Source organism: Vicia villosa, unplaced genomic scaffold, assembly GCF_029867415.1.
Source record: "Vicia villosa cultivar HV-30 ecotype Madison, WI unplaced genomic scaffold, Vvil1.0 ctg.000305F_1_1, whole genome shotgun sequence".
Lineage (NCBI taxonomy): Eukaryota > Viridiplantae > Streptophyta > Magnoliopsida > Fabales > Fabaceae > Vicia > Vicia villosa.
The window spans coordinates 372,244-383,771 of NW_026705133.1; the positions used below are offsets into that span (position 1 = coordinate 372,244).

The following is an 11,528-nucleotide window of genomic DNA, read 5'->3' on the forward strand; positions in this document are numbered from 1 at the left end:
TATGTACTATTTCTCCTTCGAATACGAAGTATAAATGACAATTTTTCTAACCAATGGTTCATTCTCTAAAGATATAATCAAAGTGTTTATGTGTTCAATGGTATAGATGACAAAATTCAGAAAAGCATCATTCAGCTAAAATTTCAAACATGTCACATGTATTTAGAATGATTGAAGGGAGTTGCAAATTCAAGAAAGAAATTATCCGTTTAAAATCTAAAAGAAAGCTTAAAGGAGACGAAGAGTCTTGTGATATGCATGCAACATGGTAACTTCTTTAAGGGTTGCTTGACATATGTCATTATTTCCTACCATCAAAACCAACTTATGGTTTATACCTTCAAACACATAGGTCCACATAAACTACATAGAGAAATTTAGTTATTTCAGTTTATCTGAATAAACCTGCACATATAAATTCAAGACCCGTTTGGTGCGCAGAATATTATAGAGACATGATAAGATATAAAGCAGGATAAGAATAAGATATGATATATGATATAGATAGCTTAAGAATTATCCTATCATGTGTTTGGTTACCATTGTAAAACAACTATATTTTTCCCAAATTATTTTATAAAATATTTTGAGGAAGTATCACGATTCTTCGGGTCAGATGGTTAATCTTGATAAGTCTGAAGCTTCGTTCAGTCGAAATGTGGTTGATAGAGATAAAGATACGATCCGTAACAGGAGGAGTGTAAAGACGGTGGAAGCTCACTCAAGATACTTGAAACTACTGGCTCTGTTTGGTAGATCTAAGAAAGCCAACTTTTCTCAAGTGATTGATAAGGTGTGGAAAAAGGTTAAAGGTTGGAAGGAGAAATTGCTATCCATGGCAGGGGAGGATGTCTTAATCAAGTCGGTGGAGCAAGCGATACCAACGTATGTTATGAGGTATTTCAGACTTCTTGAAGATTTATGTAAAGAGATTGAGTCTCTCCTCTCAAGATTTTGGTGGGGTTCCTTAAAGGAAGAAAAAAGGATTCACTGGTTGAGTTGTTCAAAAATGGCTTAGGCTAGGAGCTTGGGGGGCATGGGTTTTCGAGGAATTAGTGACTTCAATGTTAGTCTTTTGGGAAAGCACTATTGGAGACTATTGTCTGTGAGTTCCTCTTTGCTCGAGCGTGTTTTCAAAAGATGTTACTACCCTAGAACATCTCTTAACGAATCAAAATTAGGATACACTCCTAGTTATGCTTGGAAGAGTATTTTGGGAGCTAAGGATCTATTGACTTCTGGGGCTAGATGGAGGAATTGTAATGGGAAGAGGGTGGAAATTCTGAGAGATAATTGGATTCCTTTGAAGGCAAGCTTCAAGGTGTTAGGACCTGTTAGAGGCATTGAACATGGGGCCACGGTTAGCAATCTTATTGATAATGACCTTTGCTGCTGGAACCATGATCTGGTTAAGGAAACGAAACATTACTAAATAGATAGAAAAGAGAAAATGAAAAACAAATGGGGAAAATTATGAAATGTACGAGCGTGACAGTTTTGGTGAAATAAAATAGTGCACTTTTCTTAGCCACTATTCTACCCGTGTCAATTTTAGAATTTTACTTAATTTTTTATCCACAGTAAAAGAAAATGAAAATATTATATTGTGACTACTGACTAAAATTTGGATAATGTAAACTTAGCAATGGTTAAACTCTGACGAACAAAAAATATTCACCACATACGTTTAACGATGACATACTCATTGTGTATAACAACTAATTTTTTTTGTTGTGCTTATGAATAATGGATCAAACAATCGGATAAATTTACAGCTTTGAAATGAGAGTCATTTAGGAAAGTGGTCATCATGTCCAAAACATGACCACTAACTAACTTTTAAATGATCACTGCGAGCTTCACTTCTCGAATAGTTGCTACACAAATGAACCTAAATTAAATGTGAATTTCAAGGCCTACGTGACCAAACCTAAATTGAATATGGATATTGAGGCCAGAGATAAATTGCACATAAACTTCTAAGCCAAAATCAAGCACATTACTGTAAGAACAAGATTGACTCAACATCTGGCCTTAAGTTTTGATGATAAATTTACATGTTATCTTAAAGAATAATTGTATACACTAACAATTTATTTCTAGTGCGTAGATTTTGCCTTGAAGGTTCTGACTCTGGTAAGAAGACGTGTGTCGTCATCAGGTTCTGAATTCAACACTCTGGAAGAATACTAGTGTTGTGTTACAATGGAAGTCAAGATTCTGGAATTCTACTTTTGCAATGGTTCTAAGGAACGTTAGTACAAGAGCTTCTGATCATGACTTATAAAGGAAGCTTTAGAGGCCTTCTAAAGCTTTGCTTCTTTGTTCCATGTTTTGAAGATTCTGAAGACGAGGTTGTGCTGAACAAGTTCTAAAGATCTGAAGACATCACTTTTGAAGAACAAGTGTTGAAGACTCTGAAGACAAGGTTCTACTGAATAGGTTATGAAGACTCAAAGACTTAGTTTCTGAAGACTCAATTTCTGATCATCTATAACAGGCTTCAATCAACATACAATCAGAAGCCTATGAAGACTTAGAGGATCAAGAATGACTTGCGTGTGATGGTGAGCATAAAAGTAATAACGTAAATTGTGACCTCTACTATCTTATAGGGTAACATAAATAGTTTTATTTAAAATATTTCTAGAATAACAAAGGGGTTTGCACTTTTATTAAAACATAAAAGTGAAGAATTTTTTTGACAAGTTCTGAACATCAGAAGCCGTTAAAAGAAATTATATCATATTTGATCTATCTTCCTATTATGACGCCTCTAATAAAAGGGAAATTGTTAAAGTTATATGTACATGCTTCAAAAGAGTATATTGTAAGTTTGTTTACTCAAGAAGATTCAAATGGTATTGAGAAACACATTTATTGTTTAAGTATAACTCTACTGAATAGTACAACTAGATAGCGCTAATTAATACTCTATCCATTCTATATTATAAGTAAATTTCACCTTTGTTGCGTCAAAAAAATTGAGATTAAACTATTGATTAACTTAACTTGCAAGCAAGAGTCGCCACCGAACTTTATTGTTTTCAAAAGAAAGGGAAAATATCGATAAAATCCAAGAAAAGAACATATCTAGGTACGTGGGTTGGTTATTTAAGGGGAATATATTAGCACCCCTCATATCCATGGTACTCCATGAGAACCTTTTGAAAATCTGCATTTTTAGGCTAAAGGGTTAAAGTTTGCAAAAAGATTGATGAGATGAGAAAACAATTGTTTTTATTTTTGTGTGCTCGGTAAGATGTCGCATCTTGTGCTTACATATCCCTTATGTGCAATAGGGAAGTTAGAGAATTCGTAGTTCTGCTAAAAAACAAAATACGAAAGCTTGTTTTATTTGATTTTAATGGAAAAGATACTTCGTCGCCTTCAAGTGGAAAACATCATTTGCTACCCACAAATACAGGGTAGTGTGTATTTACATCATCTTGATATGTAGAGCTTTACTTGGATTAAATCAACAAGCACGTCTCACATTCATGTGGAAAATATCAACATCTACAACCTCAACTCTTAGGGGCTTAGGGTTTGCATCACTGCAAAAATTGGACTAATGTTCTTCATTTCTGAAAAGGTTTTAAAAGAAAAGTGCACAATGGCACAAAAATAAAGTTTGCTGATATTTCTTTTTTCAGGTTTTTAAAAGAATCTGAATATGCTTAAGTGTTTCAACATTTATTTAGAAAAATATTTGACGATCATTTGACAAAGTCAAGGTTTATTATAAAAGATTTTAAGTTTAAAAACAAGAAGGTTTTGAAAAGGAGAGAAGTTTTGGAAATTGAAGAATGGGGAAGAGATGAAGAGACTATCCTTAAGCATAAAGTAAATGACATGAAATAAAAAAATCTCATTGTAAGGTAGCCCAAGACAAAGCATTTGTGTGTACAAGTGAACTAACCACAAGAGGGGGCAAGCATTTGACATTTGTCAAAATGAGCATTCCTTTCCCTTTGGATTTAGCCATAAGAAGCAACAAGCAAGCAAGTAAAGTAATATGATTAGATGAATCCAAAGCCTCATATGAACCAAGTATCAGATGAAATTCAAGACCGCAAGTTTATCAGATGAACATGAAGATCACAAAGCATCAGGTGAATCCCAAGTTCAATGGTTCAACCGTTTATCAAGACAAGGGCCAAGTTCTCAGATGAAAGTCCAAGGTCCAGATGAATTCCCAAGTTTTCATATTCCATACTCTCCAAGCAAAGAGAAAACCTCCTAAGTCTAAGTCCAAAGTCCAAACTCCATAAGCATGGGATAGTAACATAAAGTCCACACAAAATTATTAAGAGTTTTGTAGGGTTTTGCCTTATTTAGATGTTTTTAATCTTTTGAATAAGAAGAAACAAAATCCCAAGGGTAAAAGAAAAAGGCATGAAAGTAAAGAGCAAGAAATGTAAAATGTTATGAATGTAAATGACATAAAAGTAAAGGCATAAAAGTAAAGTGCATAAAAGTAAAGTGCATAAAATAAATGTTAGCACAATTATAAGTCAATGTAAGTATTAACGGTCAATCAACCGATTCGGGACAATTTAGCACTATGTTAAGCAATCATAAGTGTACTTATGTAGAAGTAACACCTATATGAGGCCGGTTGTAACACCCCAAAAATCTAAATTGATTATTTAATTAGTTCTTTAATTAATTTAGCATAAACATACGAAGTATTTGATTTTATGACGTTTTGGTGGTTTATGCGGTGACTTGATGATTATGATGAATCACGTGATGTTCTTGTGTGTTTGGGATTAATTAGAGTATTTATTTAATTAACTAAGTAATGGAGTTTTGTGATGATACATGATTTTGATGATTTTGGTGAAGAATTATGATGTATGTGATGTTTTGAGAAATATGGGACAATTTAGAATAATTATAATTATTAAGTTAGAGTTATTTAATTAGAGAAAATAGAAAATATTGGAGTTGGAGGTAGTAAGGGCATATTGGTCTTTAGCTAAGAATAAATGAAGGTGGATTCGGAAAACCATAATAAGGACCCCTTTAATTAGAGGATTTAGGGTTTTAGGGAAACATTTTGTGTCGTACGTAGAAATTGAAGAGAAACTGAAAGAAGAGTGTGAGGCAAAACTAGGGCTTTAAGAACACAAAGAGGAACCAGAATCAAGCGATTAATCTAAGGTAAGGGGTGTGAAATCATTTTTATTATAATTGATTTAGGCGGTAGCTAATTGTAGAATATTTAGGATTTGATTTTGGTTTGATAGGGATTTTCAATTTGATGAACCAGTGACGATTTTTAGGATAACTGTCTGATGATTGGTAACGATTTTGTTAATTAAATTAAGGGTTGAATTGAACCTGTAATGATCAATTAATTAATCATAGAAAGGCTATGGGAATCGCGTTTATAAAATACAAAAAAAACTGGAAATTGGATTGGAGTAACAGGTGTGACATACGCCCCCACTAAGTGGCAGGGACCACTTTACCATGATGGCAGGCGCCATTTTTCATAGAGGTAAGTACCACTTGCATGGAGACAGGCGCCTCTTATGGCTAGTAGTGGCAGGCGTCACGCTCCTAAGTGGCAGGCACCACTTTCCTCGCCGTTGTGTTTGTGTTGAAACTTTGGAGGCATTATTTTTTTGAATTAAGATTTGATGTTTTTAGTGATCATAAGAGTTTGAAGTATTTTTTCGATCACAAAGAGTTGAACATGAGGCAACGAAGATGGTTGGAATTCTTGAAAGATTATGATTTTGGTTTGAACTACCATCCTGGAAAAGCGAATGTTGTAGCCGATGCATTGAGTAGGAAATTATTGCATATGTCTATGTTGATGATTCAAGAATTGGAATTGTTGGAACAATTTAGAGATTTGAGTTTGGTTTGTGAAGCGACGTCTTCGTGTGTTAAGCTTGGTATGTTGAAGCTTACAAGCGGTATTTTGGATGAGATTCGAGAAGGTCAGAAATCGGATTTGAAATTGGTTGACATTATGACATTGATTAATCAAGGCAAATGTGGTGATTTTCAGATTGATGAGAACTGTGTTATGAGATGTCGTAATCGAGTTTGTATTCCGGATGTTGCAAATTTGAGAAAGATAATTCTTGAGGAAGGGCATAGAAGTGGTTTGAGTATTCATCCTGGTGATACTAAAATGTATCAAGATTTGAGGAAAATGTTTTGGTGGCAAGGTATGAAGAAGGATATAGCGGAATTTGTTTATTCATGTTTGACTTGCCAAAAGTCAAAGATTGAACATCAAAAGCCGTCTGGTTTGATGCAACTGTTATCTATTCCCGAGTGGAAGTGGGATAGTATTTCTATGGATTTTGTTTTGGGTTTGCCGAGAATATCGAGTAATTGTGAAGCAATTTGGGTCATTGTGGATAGATTGACAAAATGTGCTCGTTTTATTCTGATGAGGATGGATTATTCGATGGAAAGACTTGCTAAGTTATACATCGAGAAGATTGTGTGTTTGCATGGTATTCCGTCAAGTATTGTTTCGGATAGAGACCCGAGGTTTACTTCTAGATTTTGGGAAGGTTTGCAAAGTGCTTTGGATACGAAGTTGCGTTTGAGATCGACGTATCATCCGCAAACTGATGGTCAATCGGAGAGGACTATTGAGTCGCTTGAAGAAATTTTTAGGTCTTGTGTTTTGGAACAAGGAGGAGCTTGGGATAGTTTCTTACCTTTGGTTGAGTTTATGTATAACAATAGTTTTCATTCTAGTATTGGAATGGCACCCTTTGAGGCTGTTTATGGTAGAAGGTGTAGAACTCCTTTGTGTTGGTATGAATCGGGAGAGAGTGCTATGGTTGGACCTGAGTTAATTCAAGAGACTACGGATAAGATTAAGATGATTCAAGAGAAGATGAAGGCTTCTCAAAATTGCCAGAAGAGTTATCATGATAAGAGGAGGAAAGCTCTTGAGTTTGAGAAGGATGAACATGTGTTTCTTCGAGTTACGCCAATAACGAGTGTTGGTAGAGCTTTGACGTCGCGTAAGTTGACACCGCATTTTATTGATCCTTATGAGATTTCAAAGAGGGTAGGTGAAGTGGCATATCGGATTGCATTGCCACCACCTCTTTCTAGTCTTCATTATGTGTTCCATGTGTCTCAATTGAGGAGGTACATTGCGGATCAATCGCATGTTGTTAAATTAGATGATGTTCAAGTGAGAGATAATTTGACGGTTGATACACCACCTATGTGAATTGAAGATCGAGAGGTGAAGAAGCTTCGTGGTAAGGAGATTGCCTTGGTGAAAGTGATATGGGGTGGAGTTGCCGATGGCAATATCACTTGGGAACTCGAGGTTAAGATGAGGGAATCGTATCCGGAGTTGTTTGTTTGAGGTAATTTTAGAGGCCGAAAATCTTTTAAGTGGGGGAGAGTTGTAACACCCTATTTTTATTAGATTTTATTTAATTAGGATTATTTGATATTTGATAATTGCTTGTGTGTTTATTTAATTATTGACTGAGTAATAATTATTTAATTATGTGCTAATGTGTTATTTAGCTAATTAATAACTGGGAGAGTTATAATAGAATTAGCTATTGGGCTTAGTGGAATTAGAAAGGAAATAATGGATGGGTTAGGCCCAATGAGATAATGAGAGTTAGAGTAGAATCTTATGACTTAACCTAATTACAAGAGAAAAAGGGAGAAAAGATAGAAAGAAGAGAAAGAAGCTAGAGAAGAGCAAAAGAGGGGATTTGTAGATTTTCTTGAAGAGGTTGGATCAAAGCTATTACGATTCAAGTCGCGCTTTCCGATTCAATCTTATGACTTAATCTTAATTGCACATGTGTTAAGATAATTGTACATGCATTCATGGCCGGCTTTATGGTGGAAGCGGTGGAACTCAGGGTTCACATCTAGACGTTGATCCTTAATTTGGAAATAGGCGTAATAGCTTTGATCTTGTCCGGATTGGAAGCGCGGCTTGGATTCTAGATATTGAATCGGAAAGCGGTGAAACATTGGGTTCACTTGGTACCACATGCATTGAGTCACATTTAGTACATTTGAGTCACATTGGGTGCTATGTGATTGATTTGTGTTGATGTAATTGTTTTGTGTGTTAATTGATACTTGGTGTATAATTGTATATTTCTTGAGAAGGGTGATGAATTGTGAAATGTATGCTTGTTTATGTTGCATTTCCCATTATTATATTTTCTATAATAATTTGAATTCTCACCCTTCTGTTTGAATGTTACCCTTAGTTGGTAACATGCAGGTTCAGAAGAGTAGTTGCTTGTTCGTGGCTTAGCCGAAGAGCTCTGAGTTTTGTTGTTTGATTAGGTAGCAAGTCATATGCTCTGATCTTGTAACACTTGGGGGTTTATTATTTTAGACTTATGCTAATGTATGGATATTGCTATTTCCTATGCCTTATTGGATATTCAGATGTATTGGCTTGAGATTTTGGATATGTTGTTTTAAGGCTATGTAGCCTAGATTGTGGATCTTCAATTTAGCATATTTGGATATTAATGTCAATTTGAATTCGGTAGATGAATATAGTATGAGATATATTCATTGAAACTTTTAATAACCATTCTTTTATTTTCCGCAAGCGTTTATGCATAAATGTATGAAAGCATGAGATGTACATTGTGTTACAATATGATCGTTGCATATTATGAATGTTGTATGTATGTTATTTTGGAATTTTCATTTTGTGGAAATCAACATGTGGCACCCTTTTCCCTTATGCATGATTACTCTGTGAGATTGTATGTTATATTTGGGGTTAGAAAAGGGGTGTTACAGGTAATGCGCGGGTAATCAAGATTAATGCGAGAAGCATACAGGATAACTTAAGAGTGTGTTTATTTGCTTTCGCTATAATAAGGGAGTCTTGCTCTGATACGTAACATTGGGGTTGGGATCGATTGACTTGCAAACGTTATATGTTGAGTTATTTTGGAGATTTTGTATTTCTTTCATGATTATATGTTTTGTTTCCGATTATTACGTTATGGATACATAACGTACATATGTTTTGAAGTCATACTATCTTTCATGGTATTGTGTTTATTTTATGAAGGAGTTTAAGACTTATGATTCCGCTGCGAAGTTCTAAATGACTTAGTTGTGATGCTAAGATGCTATTATGTTACAAGTATGTTGCAATCCGTGTTACGGAGTAGGATAATTGATTATATTATATTTTATGAAGATGTGACATCCTTGGAAATTGTTTTACGTTTATATAATTTATTTAAATTATTCGTGAAAAAATCATGGGGTTTTTAGAAGGGTGTTATACCGGTCAATAGAAATTTATGTACCATACTTGTTAGAGCAGTGATATAAACCATTCTCCTAAAACAAGTAGCACAAGTCAAAACAAAATAAAAAAGAAAGAGATGAATAAGAAGATAAGAGAATGGAGGATTGATCAAGCACTAAGGCAAATGAGATGAAGTTATTACTTCAACCCACTTTCTTCATCATAGTTTGAGACAAACTTATCATCAAGCCAAAGTACTAAAAATGATCAAATGATCATTTAATGCTAGATTTGAAATGATGAAAGTTCACCAAGTATCAATCCAAAGTCAATTGAACAAGATAAAACTTCAATCAACCAAAATTGACCAAGCCAACAAAAGGTCAGAAGCAAACAACCAATTAAAATCAAAATAAAAAGATTAAAAGGTTTTATAAAGAGATTTTTAATGAATTAAAATGGAAATTAAAAGTAAAATTAAAAAAACACCTCAAATGATCAAATAAATGATCAAGAAAATTATGAAAAATCAAGAAAATTATGAGAAACAAAATCTCAAAAATTGGACCTCAAAATATTTGAAAATGACGGAGATATAATTTGTTAAAAATGAATAAAAAAGAAAATGATAGGAAAATATTTAAAATCATTTTTAATTTTGGAGAAATATATATATGATAGAATTTTTTTTTTGAAATTATAGAAAAAAATTGGAGTGAAAAAAGGTTAAGGGAGATATTTTTAATTAATTTTTTGAAGAAAAGGAAAATAAAAGCAATTAAAATAGAAAAAGAAAATAACAATAACAGTCAAAACAGGTGGCACGCAATGATTGGATGGATTTGAATTTTGGCACCAAAACGTGCGAATAGGCCGTCTTCAACCTCCGTCCAAGCAATTTTGCAGGTCTCATGAACTAGAATTTTAAGCTTAAACAAACATCATGCAAGATTTGTATTCCTTCATCGTTCATGTCTTTTCACTCATGAACAATTTATTTATTCCGAGTGAAGAAAATTTTGCAGAAAACGTAAGAACCCTAAGAACTTCAAAGTAAAATTAAATGATGAACACAATGAATAAATTCCAGTCACATTAGGGCTTTTGATTAGTGAAACAATACCAAGAGAGTGGTATCCCGTTTGAGTGAAATAGGAACTCGTATATAGCTTTCCCAAGTGAGCTTCAAGGTCAGAAAATGGTGGAATCGAGTTGAGCTTTGCAAGAGGTTTCAAACTTCTGTAATGCTTCACTTACCTCCAGTTGAATACGATGAAGCTTTCTCGCCAGAGATTTAAGGTTAAAATCAAGAGAACATATGAATACAAACTTCTGAATTTGAAGGTTTCGTGATCAATAGAGGCAGAGTTTCAGTGGCTTTTCAAGCTTGCAAAGGAAAGGAGAAATGACTATCTCTATTTATAGGGAAATAAATGAGCTCATGCATGTGTGAATTCCATATCCCAAATGTGTGAAATGATCTAGAATTTTTTGATTTTAAAGCATGTGAAAGTGAGGCATGGAATATGTGATTTTGGTACAATTTCAAGTCTTTTTGTGTTGTACTAGATGCGTTTCGTCATGATAAATAAGTTCACAAACGTATTGGTGGTCCCCAGGTTGAATTGCACTTGATTTCTAACTATAGGTCACGACCTAAAACAGAGTTCATGCACCCATGTTCATGCTTAGGCCAAATGGAATTGGCTCATGCAATTTCAGATTTTCTTTGAGGCAAATGTTCCTTTCATGGGGTAAAACACAATGCAAAAAGAACCAATTTAAAAGGATGCTTGATGTGAAAATGGCAAACTTGAGAAGTTGAGGTTTTGCCACTGAAAATCAGGTTAGGCATTAGGTCGACCATGTGATGGACCTGGTTTTATGCACAAGTGACCTGAAGTCCAATCTAAAATTGAGAAGCTTAGAGGCTGAATTGATGATTGACCTCTAAATAAAAGTTATAGAGGAAATCAAGAGGGACATTTGGCCTCATGAAGAGCCCATAAATGTTGAAAATTGAGAAAGTTATGCCCCTTGGACCAAATGTTGTACCAAACTTGATTTTAGGTCAAACCACCTTGCACTAACTTGTCATTTTTTATGTTTCTTTGCACTCCAAAGCTTAATGGTGATCACATGAATACTATATGGATGTAGCTTGATAGGCCTTGAATAAATCTTGAAGATTGCTTGAGAGAATGCATGGAAAATATATGGAAATAAACCATGAATCCACTTGTACAAATGAGCATCAAACTTAAAATTATTTTGA

General features: G+C 34.3%; 1 protein-coding gene across 1 annotated transcript; it reads left to right on the forward strand.

Annotated features, from left to right (window-relative positions):
* Positions 1–616: 616 nt before the first annotated feature.
* Positions 617–1,018, forward strand: LOC131626560 (uncharacterized). The gene has a single exon (XM_058897383.1). The coding sequence runs from the start codon at positions 617–619 to the stop codon at positions 1,016–1,018; it is 402 nt and encodes a 133-aa protein (XP_058753366.1).
* Positions 1,019–11,528: the final 10,510 nt, after the last annotated feature.

Bases quoted from the DNA above. Each gene is read 5' to 3' on its own strand.
- LOC131626560 (XM_058897383.1), top strand. From the start codon at position 617: ATGGTTAATCTTGATAAGTCTGAAGCTTCGTTCAGTCGAAATGTGGTT.